The following is a 14,574-nucleotide window of genomic DNA, read 5'->3' on the forward strand; positions in this document are numbered from 1 at the left end:
TTCCTTTAAAATCCTAAATGGTCACAGTGATGGGAGAAACTAGAAAATTGTCACCTCCCCTGTGAGCAGCTGTTGTCTGAGACAATGTCATCCACGGGAATGAAACTCGTAGTGCCTGGTGTCCCATTGCGATGGTGTCCAATAGTTAGATTTGGTTTAATGTACATAATGGACACACTGGTTTGTAGAAAACAGGTTTATCTTACTGTAAGATGTTTTGTGATCATTGTTGCTGCATGGGAGAAAAACCCAGTCAGTTCCAGACTCATTGGCCCTAATATGCCACCACCTTTCATCTGTCTGAGATGAATCTGTCGCTAACCTTCAGAGATGCCCTCCCTTCTCGCCTGTTGGGGAGAACCGGTAAAGATTGCATGCCTCTGAGCTGGGCACTTTGCATATGGTGTCTTGTTTAATAAACAGGTTCCGTTTACAGAAAGTTAATTTTTTAAAAGTCTGTGTTGGTTGATTGTTGATGATATCCTAAAAAATGTGGATTTGGTCCAATGGATTCCAAAAAGCTTAATGTTACTGTTCAAAAGCTCCATTGGTCCACTCTGCCTGCTCTTTTCACCTAACTTTGTATTTCATGTTCATCTGCTTCCTGAGCTCAAGATGATTCCTTGGTACCCGCCCCCCTCCGCATTCCTCCTGGCCCGGGTGCTGTGCTCTCTCCACTGTGTCGGTTTCCAGGCTAGAGCACCTCCCTGGCTGGAGAGTCTAGTCTGCATCACCTCTCACTCTCCAGCTTTCCACTCCCTTTAAGGCCTGGCCAGGGCAGCTACACTCAGGGAAAGGCATCTGCATCTGTAAGCCCAGTGAGAGCGCAATGACTTTGACATCTGTGATGAACAAGTCAATGTATGAGTCATAAACCCCACTTGCTCCTTCCAACAATGGAGATGACTAAAGGAACAGGCTCCCTTTTCTTAGGTAAATGGGCTTTGGATGGATGATAAGGCTACTCAGTACTTCGTGAAACTCCACATAATTGCCGGGCAGATGAGCACCGAGAGTATGAATCACACAGACACATTCTACACCTTGACGGGAAGGTCGGGGGAAATCTTCAATGGTGATAAGGTAAGGGTTTCTCCGATGTCCCAGAACAGAACTGTCCACTGAGTCAACAATGCCAACAGCTGGCTCTCTCTGTCTGTCAAAGAACTCCCCTGCATAGGAAGAAGTGGGGAGCAACACCAGAAAGGGTCATAGAGGAGAGTGGCACACTGTTATAAAAAGGGGGTCATAAAGTGTTTGGTTTTCAAGGTAACCACTGAACTGTGAGCAGGAAGGAGAAACTTTGCAGCCAACCTGTTCCCTGGAAGTATCAGCGCAAAGTCAGATCAGCCTTCTTCTTAAAAGGAAATGGATTATGTTTGCTTTAGTTTGCTGGAGTTTGTCCATCCTCTCCTGCTTAACATTCTGTCTTTCCTAATGCCATTAGCTCTCTTTTGTTTTTTTTAAAATAAAACTATCCCCCCTTTCATAAATAGCTCTTTTTGTGACTTTGCTGAGGTACACATGACTAATCAACAGAATGTGTGCGTGTGTACATTATGGAGTATACAGTTATGTTTCACCAAATACCACTAGTTGATGGATTATTGAGCACTTACTCTACGCAAGGTACTAGCGTAAATCTTTATTTATGTTGGATAAGATTCACAGCAACCCTGTGAAGGACATTTTGCCAGAGCCAGGATTCAAATGCAGGTCTGCCTGACTTCAAAACCTGATTCCTTAACCAGTATCTTGTACCATGGGTATGAGGATGGATAGGTGAGTGGGTAGATGGAAGGAGGGAAGGGAGGAAGGAAGGAAGGAAGGAAGCAAGGAAGGAAGCAATGAAGGAAGCAAGGAAAGATAGGTGAAGATGTGGCCTTCTTTCTCCCAAGGACATACATGCATTCTTTCAACAAATATTTACTAAGTCTATAACTTATAGGAGCTACATGGGAGGAAGAAGGAATTAGCTTTGGTTATTCACTCGACAAATATTTTTTACTGTGTGACTTCTCTGTACAAGATAAGAAAATACAGTACATGATGTGCCCTGGCCAGGTGGCTCAGTTGGTTGAAGCATTGTCCCATACACCAAAAAGTTGAGAGTTTCATTCTTGATCAGGGCACATACCTAAGATGCGTGTTTGATCCCAGCTGGAATGTATATGGGAGAATACTGAACAATCTCTCTCTCTTTCTCTCTCTCTCTCTCTCTCTCTCTCTCTCTCTCTCTCTCTCTCTCTCTCTCTCCCATAAATATATCCTTGGGTGAGAACTAAATAAATAAATAAAATAGATGATGTATTTATAGTAAATTGAATAGTGTTGCCTTTTTTGGAGGTTGCAGGTTATTAGGGGAGATTTGTAATGCCTTATTCACATTTAGCATGATAGTCATCAGTGGTTTCACAAGCTATGTCATTTGATCTTAGTGAAAATACCATGAGGCCAATCCTTATTCAAGATCCCACAGCCAATAAATGGCTGAACCCAAGGACTTCTGACTTCTAGTCCAATACTCACCCCTTCAAGGCCACCTCGCTAATTTTATTTTATTTTCCCTTGGTGTTATAGGACAATCAACTAAAGCTTAAACTCCATGGAGGTAAAAAGAAGGTAAAAATTATAGAGGGGAATATAATTGCTTCCAACGGGATCCTGCACATCCTTGACAGAGCCATGGACAAGATGGCACCCACATTTAAGAGCAACACGGAGGTGAGATATTTCAGCTAATAGTGACATCAACCCAAGTTCATCTTCCTTTGTTCCATAGAGGGTCACATCCAAAAAGAAAATGCATGCCAGCTGTATATACATGTCCTTTATTTGTTGTGCTAGGACCCCAACCATGGGGAAGATGGGATCATTTATCCGTTTTCAACAGAACTCCAGATACCTCTACACAGAGAAAGGCGCTCAGTAGGTGTAGGAAAGACCTTGATTTTGTGATCTTCTTTAGGGTTGCCTCTAACAATTCAGTCCAGTGACCAGTGAAAACTTATCCCTCATGCTTTATGGAGGAGGGCAATCTCATTTCAATAACATTTATTCCCTCTGACCTATTTGATGATGGCTCAAGGCTATTTCTGAATGTGCAGGTCTAAACTACTGTTTCAAAATCAACAGAAAACATTTGTATCTATCCACACTTGCACATAAACTCTGTCTTTTAATGTTAGGGTGTCTATTTTCTAAACCACCTTTTTTTGTTTATAATTTGTTTTAAATGTCTCTTTTTAGCAAACCATAATGACAATGCTGCAACCAAAATACAGCAAGTTCAGATCTTTGTTAGAGGTATGTACTTTTCATGAATTCCTGGGAAATTTTTATGCTCAGCCTTTGTAAAACTAGCAAACGTGTTGATTACCAATATTTTGAGGACTTAGATATTTATCTGAGATAGTTGCAGATATATAAAATCTTATGTCTTAAATGCAGAAAACCAACATGGGGCATGCCTATGATGGGGATGGAGCTGGTGAGCCATACACCATTTTTGTTCCAAGTAATGAAGCATTGAATAACATGGAGGATGGCATTCTCGATTACCTCCTCTCTCCAGAGGTATTGTTTCCTATTTACTCTGATGGTATCACGTCAGTACCACTGCCTCAGTCTATGTCCACACAAGCTTTTTCTAAACTAGGCATAACAAAAAAAAAGTTGCACACATATCACTATCCATCCTCCCACAACCAAGGCAGACATCATTAATCAATCACAGTTCTCTGGAACTAAGCCTGGTGTTTCAGTGGCTTACTTCTCCTCAATGGAGTTCCAAATAGTTGTAACCAGTCAATCAGACTAGGCATAGGAAATAAAATCTATTTGCATCCCCCAGATCTAAATGGCTGGCTTAATTAGTCCTGTCTCCTCTAATATTTCTCAATAGCAAAATAGTATTTTAAGTTCTCGACAACTCTAAAACTATCTAGAAAATGAAGTCTATAAACGAGGCCATTCTGGGCCAGGCCTAGGCTAAATTTAAAAGGCGCAAATGTTTTTGTTTTATTTTAGATGATTGAGCCTTTCCTTTTGATTGCTTTCATCTCTCTCCACTGTAATCCTCTCTTTGTAAACCATACACCTTCAATTCTCTCACAATCTTCTGTAGAAAAGGAGATTTTTTTTTTACTCCTTCAAGCTAAGGTGTAAATGGCTGAAAGCATTTAAAGTGTTTCATCTCCCAGAGATAGCAGCCTTCAAGTGAAGGGAAAAATAGCTAACTATGGAGTTTTGCTCATTAAAATGTCAAATGGTGGCAGAGCCACAGCTTTCTTCCAACATCCTGGGATCATGCTTCCATCCTGGCAATGAGCAAGACTACCCATAACCTCATGTAGATTAGTGCCAGTTATACAGAAGGGGGGGATCCAGATATTTTAGGTTAATAATTCCCAAACTTTCATATGCTGAGGAATCACCAATGGAGCTTGTTAAAACTAGACATATTCCAGAACCTTTCCCCAAGCATTCTGATTTAATGGTACTGGAAGGGGGCCCAGAAACAGACATTTTGGTCAACACCTGCTTTAACTCAGGTAGCCCGGGCCACACTCCTTCTGGAACCCTGAAACTTGTTTGCATGTGGCTTGGAGGTTCACATGGATACACCCATTTTTAGAATATTTTCCAGGACTACAAGGATATCTTACTTTCAGAAAACTATGCATTAAAAAGATATGCATCGCCCTGGCTGGCATAGCTCAGTGGATTGAGCACGGGCTGCGAACCAAAGTGTCGCAGGTTCAATTCCCAGCCAGGGTACATGCCTGGGTTGCAGGCCATAACCCCCAGCAACCGCACATCGATGTTTCTCTCTTTCTCTCTCTCTCTCTCTCCCTCTCTCCCCGCTCCCTTCCCTCTCTAAAAAAAAAAGTGAATAAATAAAAAAAAAGATATGCATCAAGGAGATAAATAAGGAGGTAAACTCCCTTACATTGCAAACAGATGTTCAACATATTAAAGGATTTGCTACAGGTTTTCATGGAAAATGCCAAATTTCCCAGTGTCTTAAAAATAGGATCTTATTTTAAACATATGATTCACACTCAACTTTTCTGAAACTTAGCTACTGGGAAAAAAATCTAGAATTCAAACTTATACCTACCTAATTTTAAAGCTGAAAAAGTAATGTTGCTCCCCTGGAAAAATTATTAAAATCCTGAGATTATATGTCCTCTCTGAGTGCATGAGCTTCTGATATAAATTTCTTTTAATAATAAAGGAGTTTTCAGACACATAATCAGGGACACTTAAAATTAAAACAAAACCTTTTAACGAGAATAGGAAACAAAGCAACCTCCCTGCTTTTGTGTCAAGCACCTTTGCTCAGAAAGCTTTTCTCTTTCCCCTCGCTCATAATCCCTTCCGATGGTGTCCAGAGCCGGCACCCTCAGACCCTCCCAAGGAGATTGTGAGTACCTCTTCCCAGCTCTGTTCACTGAGATCCCATTGGTCGCTTGAAATCAGCCCATGGTGATTTATACCCTAGAAACTGGCCAACACTATAAATCATGGCTTATTTTTTCCCCGTAGAAATGATCACTACCATACCGCTGCTCCTGGCTCTCAATCTCTTTTCTCTCAAAGGCAATATTTTTCTTCCTGCAAAGAATATAACCCTTCAAGTCTCTTTGTCCTCCGTCATAAACTGTTTTTCCACTTCAATTTCTAGGTAAGGGATAAAACAACCACTTTGCCTCTTTCTCAAGTACAGAGCCTGTGTGGGTTAACATTTCTCAACCTATTGGAAGCAACTTCTGTCTCCATTCATCTTAATAGCACCCTTTGGTTATTTCTTCCGAGAAGAACCTCAGCTGGAGACAGTGAAATTTCCATCAGCTACACCAATAAAATGGGAAACAAACCAATCTCATTAGAAGAGTGGTTTCAATTTCTCATTTGGAATGCCATGGTTCCCTTCCAGTGTACTCTTTATTCCTCCCTGAAAAAAAACGTTTCAGTCTCAAAATCATCCCATCCCCACGAAGACCACAGCTGCTGATTATAAGCCCCAGTTTATGACTTTGACCCTGAACTAGACAGAAATAAAAGCAAAGGGGTGCAGGGGGGCGTAGAGATTGCCAATTCTCGAATACCCTGAAACCTAAATGGGACAAAAGGAAGTGGATTTACAGAATGCAAGGTCCTGCAGTTGGGGAGAAAACTCTCTCTTTGTCTCTGGCACCCAAAGGTTTGGTTTTTGTTGTTATTGTTGTTGCTCTTGTTACCTAAAACAGCTGGGAGGAAGTGGATGTCCTCATAAGGGAAAGGATACACTGCCCCAAAAGAATCTTCTACAACAACAGCACCTGGAAGCGCATCCTGTCACTGTGAGCCGCACTGGACTGAACTCCAGTGGAATGGTGCCCCTCAGCCAGATAAGGCAGCGGGCACACACAGTGGCAGGGGTGATGCTGATCCATGCCTTTGTCCCTTTCACTCTCCTATTTCTTGTAAAAAGAATCCAACACCAATTAATTATCAAGGCTTTGGAAGGGGATTACTCAATCAGTAAAGTCCTCCATATAGAATTCGGGGGCTGGAATCCTTAGCAGGCCCTTCATGTTCAGGTGAAGCTGTGCCTGGAGGAGTTAAGTGGTTTGTTCAAGGTCACACAGAAGCAGAACGCAGGATCCTGAGGTCCAGCTCAGTGATCTTCCCAGGAACCCCCTCCTCTTAATTTATTGTCATAAATGTTTGTGCCCCATACTGTGCCGGACGGGCACACAGTGATTAATAAGATAGGCCCAGTTCCTGCCTTCCGGAAGTTAGCAGTCCAGTTTGTTCGGACATTTTCCCCAGTGGTCCCCACTTTTTCTCACCCCTTCTGCCCCTGAGCATCCAAGTTTGTAAGAGCATTGTTTTTGCCTGCAAGTCTCACTTCTGGGTTCCACAAAATAGCATAAAGGGCAAGGTAAAACCCAGTGGCCAAGTGACTTGCTCAAGGTTACATAGTAGCAGAACCAGTACTATAGATGGTTGTCCACTTCAACACTCTTTTTACCAACCGTGTCCTGCACCTAATGCTATTGACTTACAGAGACAGTAGCCATATAACTTATCATTTACACCAAGACAACTTTGAGAGTAATTGGGACTGCTAGGACAATGAGGGTTGTACCAGAAAAACCAGGATATGCGATCACCTTACTTACAGGTAACTTCTCTGCATAGGAACCAGGGTCAAATGCAGAGAGGAGTCTGGTCAGATTCAGCAGGGCTTTCTTTTGATCTGGGACTTCACACTGTTTGAACACGTCCCTCCCTAGAATGGTCAGCCTCTTGGGCATTACTATCATCTTGATTTGCGATCGTTCACCTGGTAACTATGGCTGTGCCACTTAGGAAGCAGATTCAAAGGCTGTGAAGCTTGCAACTCCCAGCTCTGGCTCAGCTGGGAGATTGTGACCTCCTGCAACCGACCACCACCACTGCCACCAGCTTCTTCCCCCAGAGTGTGGTCCCTGGTCTCCTCAACTCTGTGTGCTCTCTCCTGAACACCCTTAGGAGGACTGCTCATCCTGTTTAGAGTCCCAAGACTTTCTTTTTCCTCTGCTGTTGCTTTCGTTTTCTGAAGCATGCGAAATATTGCTAAGGGCTTTGCAAGAGAAATGCCCATGTATCAAGGGAGCTCAGAAGGGAAAGCATCCTGACCAAGTGATTCAAACAAGGACTGTATACTCCTCCATAATCAGTATGTGGTTTATTGTCTAGCCTCCTATTTACTAGAATGAAAGTTCCATACAATCAGAGCTTTCGTATGCTCGTTAATCTACCTTCAGGACAAAAAATGGTGTCTGGCACAAAGTAAGCACTCAATAGATATTTGTTGAGAGGTGGAGTGACCATTCATCATCACCATCAACAATGAATCAACAGGAGACATGATCTCTATGTTGCCAGACTTCTGCTGATATTACAGCCCCAGAGAGTTAGCTGAATAATGCTGCCTTCTTTGAGTTTCTTAATTCAGTCATGTTGTCTCTCAGTCAGGGCCTTTGCACATGCTCTTACTATGGCAAAAGTGGAATGGAATCATAAACTAAGGCTGTAGTAGATAATCCAGAAGATAGCCTTGGACATTCAAAGAGGTCATAGAGAAGAGTGGGAACTTGGGCTAATTCTTAGACTTATATTCTAAGTTAGCTCTGTGACCTTGGATATGTCTTTAAAATGCAGTGTTATCACACATACAATGACTTGATAGTAGTCCCTACCTCACAGGGCTGTCGAGGGGAATAAAGGAAATGTGCACATAATGTTTTTAGCACAGCCTCTGCAAGAGTAGGAATTTGCTAAATATTGGCTATTTAGGGGATGGGATTTTTCTCAACCTGGACTTCCCAATAAAGAGAGTATGGGTCACTTACTTTTCTTGACTAAGTATCCAAAGTCATTTGAGGAGGTTCCCACAAGAGGGAGGTAGTGTTTTGTTTTCTTCATTGACTAAAGAAGTATTTTAATTCCTTTGCAGGGATCTCAGAAGCTTCTGGAACTCGTCAGATACCACATTGTCCCCTTTACCCAGGTTGGCCCCATTTTTCCCGCTCTCTTTTTTTCCCTTGCTTTGAAGATATCTGACCTAGTCGTAAGTTACACTATTTGATGCTAAAAAATAGGTTATAGTTGTCTTTTTTCTGTAGTTTCAAGTGCACCCTTAGCTAGGAATGATGAGCCTTCTATCAAAGACATCTTCAAAGCCCCAAAACCCATGACATCAAAGCTCCCATGATTAGTCCATAAACTTGCAGGCTGTTTCTTCTCGTGAAGACTTGATGAAAGCAGGGCTCTGTGTGTTGCTCTAAATGTTTCTGTCTGTTGTTCTCCTTGCAGCTTGAAGTGGCCACCCTCATTCCGACCTTTCACATTAGGAGCATGGCCAACCAGATCATACAATTTAACACAACCAACAATGTAAGTGAAAATTCTACCACTGGTTTTGTCACTTATTTTTTTGCTCTTCTTATAATTATTTTTTAGGTTATCCTACCTCTATACTAATCCAAGGGCTTAAAATCTTTACAATTATTTCATTCACTTTTTACCTTTTTCACGAAATGGCTGCTGAGCAGCTACCTATGTAAGAGTCTGAACTAGATGCCAAGGGTAAAGCAGTGAAAGAGACGGGCTTCCATACCAACAAAGAAAAGAGACTTTAAATAGCTAATTAGTAACCAGTTAATTATTTAATTACAATTGTAATAAGTCCCACCAAGTGGAAGTTAAGAGGTCCATGAGAACATGCAACAGGAGGAGTCTGAGGGATTCTGGGGGTCCAGAGGTCCTTGGTGAGAAGGTGAGGCTTTGGCCAAGATTTGAAAGATAAGTAGAGTGAACATGGGCAAAGAAGAGTAGAAGGGAGTTCTAGGCAGAAGTAAGAGCATGTGCAAAGGCCCTGAGGTGGGAGACAACATGACTTAATTAAGAAGCTCGAAGAAGGCAGCAATATTCAGCTAACTCCCCGGGGTTGTAATATCAGCAGAAGTCTGGCAGCATAGAGATTACGTCTCCTGTTGATTCATTGTTGATGGTGACGATGAATGGCCACTCCATCTTTCAACAAACATCTATTGAGTGCCTACTTTGTGCCAGACACCATTTTTTTGTCCTGAAGGTAGATCAACGAGCATATGAAAGCTCTGATTGTATGGAACTTTCATTCTAGTAAATAGGAGGATAGACAATAAACAAAAAGTGAAATATGCCACCTATTAGGGAACTGGGAGTGAGAAGATAAAAAGCAACAAAGCAAGGAAGGGGACTAGAAAGCAGGGAGAGGGCTGGCATTTTGGATAAAGTGCCCAAGAAATCCTTATGGAGAAGAAAACACATCAGCAAAGACCTGAAAGAAGTGAAGGGAGAAGCCGTGTGACTATTTGAAAGAGCATTCCAGGGAGAGGAGCAGTAAGTGCAAAGGCAAGGAGCATGCCCGACCTGTTTGAGAAATCTTCAAGGTCAGTGTGGCTAGATGAGAGAGAGCAGAAGAGAGAGAGTTTAGAGAGGATGTCAAGACAGTGGAAGGGAGGAGAGATGGGGTCAGGGCACGCAGGGCCTAAGAATTCAAGGTAAAGACATAGGCTCTTAACTTTGAATGAGTTGAAAAGCCATCAGAAGATTCTGAGCAGTGAAATGATGTGATCAGACATACATTTTGGGAGACTGATCAGGAGGCAATTGAGAAGAATGATGGTGACTCAGACTAGGGTGGTGGCAGGGATGTAATGAGAAGTGGTTGAATTCTGAAGATATTTTGAAGGCAGATGTAACAAAATGTACTGATGGGTTGGGAGATAAAGAGAGAGGAAGCCAAGCATGAGTCCCAAGCTTTTGACTTGTGCAACCACAGAGATGAGTTGCCATTAGTACTACAGGTGGAACAGATTTTGGGGAAAACTGGAAGTCGGAATTTCTCACTGCTTTGTCCATTTTCTGCTCCCTTCCCCACAACGTAAGCAGGAACATGTCTTAGTTTGTTTACTGATGTATCACAAGGCCAATAAATGTATCTGAATGAATGTGAATGGATCACCACAGAGAGGTAAAATAATTTTCCCAAAGTGTCATAGCAAATATATTGTGGAGCTGAAATTGTTATAACTCTTCCCTAGTATGGCACCTGCAAGGTCCATTTCTGCAATAACATCCTTGCCTGGTGCTAGTCAAGAATTCATTTAACAGATTCATCTTTCCCTCTCAGCCAAGCCCTCCCAGTAGCAATCTCCCACTCACTGAAAAGTTAAGTGAAGCTGAAGTCCTCCAGTGAGGTCACCACCACGCAGACCTGCCGAGGGACCACTGGTGTTCCCGAAGGACAGAATGAAAGATGTCATTGCTTCTTTCCAGGGGCAGATTCTGGCAAATGATGTGGCCATGGAAGAACTGGAGGTCGCTGCCAAAGATGGCCACATTTACACCCTGACTGGAGTTCTGATTCCCCCCTCCATCACCCCAATTCTGCCCCACCGATGTGATGAAGTAGAGACAAAAATTAAAATGGTAAGAAAATGAGGGAAGTACATGAGGACCCCTAAACAGCCCCACAAAGCAGATAATGTTCCCAGCTCTCACCGTGCTGAGGGGCCTCTTCCCAGAAGGTCTCTGTCTTCATGGACAGGCAGGCGCGAACTAAGGTTCTTTTGCGGGGGATTTCCACAATGATAGGTGCTGCCTGAGTGTATTAAGTTTTCTAAAGCTGTTACAACAAATCACCACAAGTTTAGTGACTTAAAGCAACAGAGAGTTATTCTCTCACACCTCTGGAGGCCAGAAGTCAGAAATCAAAGTATTAGTAGAGCCATGCTCCCTCTGAAGGTTTAGGTAGATGGGTGGAGGGGTTCTTCCTTGCCTCTTCCAGCTTCTGGTGCCTCCCAGAGATCCTTGGTGTCCCTTGGCTTGTAACTGCATCATTTCAATCTCTTCCCCCATCTTCGCATGGCTTTCGTGTCTGTATGTGTCATTGTGTGTCTCCTACTCGTCTTGTAAGGACACGAGTCATTAGATTTAGAGCCCACCGTAATCCAGTATGACCTCATCTTAACTAATTACATCTGCGAAGACTCTGTTTCCAGATAAGATCACATTCTGAGATTTGTGCAAATGTAAATTTTGGGGGGAAACACTATTTGACCCACTGTACTCCAAAATACTTTATGAGGGACTGAAAGTAGAATTTCTTCTCAGGTGGATGCTCTAGTCCAGCCAATCATCCATCTTTCTGCACTCCTTTCCAAATATGAAACTTATTGTTTGCCTATGAGTCTGTGTACCTTCTAATGGCTTTTCTTGTTTCCACAGCAACTTTTTGGCTCAGCTGGTTTTAATCAGAGCACCCAAATTTTAATATTGCTGTTACATGTGGTCTTTCAGTTCCTGTGGAAACCACAACCCCAAAGTCACAGCAATAAGAAGTCTGGGTATTTCTTTTCAGGACACTTTAATATTACATCTATAATTGTCCTCACAATATTCTTGGAACATGTGCACTGAACAAGGAATAATGACCTCTTTTTATAGATTTTATTTCATTGATCCCTCTTCTTGTCATGAAGGCTGGAAATACGTAGTTGAATACCTGGCACAGGCTTGTGGCTCATTGCTTTGATTTCAGATTTCTTAATTAATGTAATTACTCTGATATGTTTTAGGCTATTGTGAGGGTAGTGGTCACCTGTGCCAGTCACATACCATCTGAGGGATTTGATTCTACTCTGAAAACCACTTTTTAGGAGGCAGAAACTTGGTCAACTTCCCAGCCAGTCCCTGGCAGTGATTTGTGTTTGGTTCAATCCTTTATTTTTTTTAATATATTTTATTGATTATGCTATTACAGTTGTCCCATTCCCTCCCTTCACTCCCCTCCCTCTTGCATACCCTCTCCCACCCACATTCCCCCGCTTTAGTTCATGTCCATGTGCTGTAAGTTCTTTAGTTTCTATATTTCCCCTACTATTATTACCCTCCCCCTGTCTATTTTCTCCCTACCATCTATGCTACTTATTCTCTGTGCCTTTTCCCCCCTCTCCTCCTCCCACTCCCCTGTTGCTAAACCTCTATGTGATCTCCATTTCTGTGGTTCTGTTCCTGTTCTAGTTGATTGCTTAGTTTGTTTTTGTTTTTTGTTTTAGGTGTAGTTGTTAATAATTGTGAGTTTGATGTCCTTTTACTATCCATGTTTTTATCTCTTTTTCTTAGATAAGTCCCTTTAACATTTCATATAATAAGGGCTTGGTGATGATGAACTCCTTTAACTTGACCTTATCTGGGAAGCACTTTATCTGCCCTTCCATTCTAAATGAAAGCTTTGCTAGATAGAGCAATCTTGGATGTAGGTCCTTGCCTTTCGTGACTTGGAATACTTCTTTCCAGCCCCTTCTTGCCTGTAAGGTCTCTTTTGAGAAATCAGCTGACAGTCTGATGGGAACTCCTTTGTAGGTTACTGTCCCCTTATCTCTTGCTGCTTCTAGGATTCTCTCCTTCATTTTTATCTTGGCTAATGTAATTATGATGTGCCTTGGTGTGTTCCTCCTTGGGTCCAACTTTTTTGGGACTCTCTGAGCTTCCTGGACTTCCTGGAAGTCTATTTTCCTTTACCAGATTGGGGAAGTTCTCCTTTCTTATTTGTTCAAATAACTTTTCCACTTGTTGCTCTTCCCCTTCTCCTTCTGGTACCCCTATAATTCAGATGTTGGAATGTTTAAAGATGTCCTGGAGGTTCCTAAGCCTCTCCTCATTTGTTTGAATTTTTATTTCTCCATTCTTTTCTATTTGGTTGTTTCTTTCTTCCTTCTGGTCCACTCCTTTAAATAAGTACTTAAATAAGTACTGATACTTATTTAATTCTTTAAATAAATCCTTCACCCAGCTTCAGCCAGGATGAAGATCAGAACAGGCCAGAGGAAAACAGTCTCTACTCCTGGCCCAAAGACTAGGAAAATATGTCCTCTGCAGAGAAGAATGAAAAGAAATCAATATTTAGACTCCTTCAGAGCTCCTCCACCTCGAGCAGCTGCCATTCATGTTCAGGGAAAAAAAGTCTGTGGGGTCACAAGGGCAGCACTGAGTTCAAGGTTGCCTAACTCCAGGAAGTTCAAAAGTTTCTTCTCCATCTCCCAAAAAGAATAGAATCAAGATGTGGCTTTGAACCACAACCCAAAAAATTTTGGATAGGAGAAAGACCTTTGCAATAGCTGTCTTAGAATGGAATCTTCAACCGTTTTCTCTGGGTTTAAAGTCAAATCTATGTGCTCCATATGGTTAGGGTGGTTTTGATTGTCTAGTGAAAGCACAAATGCATTCTCTGGAAAGTATTGCGGGCTAGCAAAGAATAGAAGCTCCTGGCACCTTCTAGAAGTCTCAGTTTTCATCAGGCTGAACCCATCGCTGCCTTTGGCCATGTATGTTTCGATTTAGGGGCATGTATTTTAGATTTTAGTGGTTTAATGAACAGCACCCTGCACTTGTTAAGGTCTAGGGTCCCTGCAGGAAACAGAGTGTATCCCAAAGGTTCAAATGGAGAGACTTTAATGAAGAATCTAATGCCAAGAGATGGGCAGGGCTAAGGAAACAAACAAGTTATGTTAGGGCATCCGGGGAGAGGCAATGGCAGGAAATCATTAACACCCCAGAACCAAAGAGTCATGGTGGGGGGTCAAGAAGGGGAGTAGAGTTACCTGATGGGAAGAGTGGACGAAGTGATGCCATCAAGATCTGTAGGGATAGTACCTAAGCATACAGAGAGCAGGGAAGAAATTCCTTGACCTTGTTCTCCTCCTACCCATCAATATCCTGCTGGTGCCTCCCATTGACCAAGACCAATCAGCAGTGGACAAGGAAACCTGATAGACTATCCTTCAAGGTCTGCCTGCTGGAGCACAGAGCCCAGTAGAGAAGGTTGCAGAATGGATCTGGAGAGATCTGGAGGCATACACCCCTTTCCTTGCTCCTGAATTCAGAACCACTGGAGCAAGGAGCCCAGGAGACTGAAAGGTGGAGCTTCAATGTTCAGCCTCATTACTGCTAGGCTAATTGGAGAGCAAGAACTTCGCCCTAAGACTTCAT

The 14,574-nt window shown here is 42.4% G+C and overlaps 1 protein-coding gene across 1 annotated transcript in view; it reads left to right on the forward strand.

Moving 5' to 3' along the window:
• Window positions 1-14,574, forward strand: part of STAB2 (stabilin 2) — a 126,730-nt gene that overhangs the window by 32,796 nt on the left and 79,360 nt on the right. The window contains exons 12-18 of the mRNA XM_036019503.1: window positions 934-1,083; window positions 2,581-2,724; window positions 3,250-3,306; window positions 3,451-3,576; window positions 8,492-8,545; window positions 8,851-8,931; window positions 10,861-11,013. Of these exons, the coding sequence (XP_035875396.1) occupies window positions 934-1,083; window positions 2,581-2,724; window positions 3,250-3,306; window positions 3,451-3,576; window positions 8,492-8,545; window positions 8,851-8,931; window positions 10,861-11,013 (765 nt within the window). The remainder of the gene's footprint in view (window positions 1-933; window positions 1,084-2,580; window positions 2,725-3,249; window positions 3,307-3,450; window positions 3,577-8,491; window positions 8,546-8,850; window positions 8,932-10,860; window positions 11,014-14,574) is intronic.

This window comes from Phyllostomus discolor, chromosome 2 (genome assembly GCF_004126475.2).
Source record: "Phyllostomus discolor isolate MPI-MPIP mPhyDis1 chromosome 2, mPhyDis1.pri.v3, whole genome shotgun sequence".
Taxonomy (NCBI): Eukaryota; Metazoa; Chordata; class Mammalia; order Chiroptera; family Phyllostomidae; genus Phyllostomus; species Phyllostomus discolor.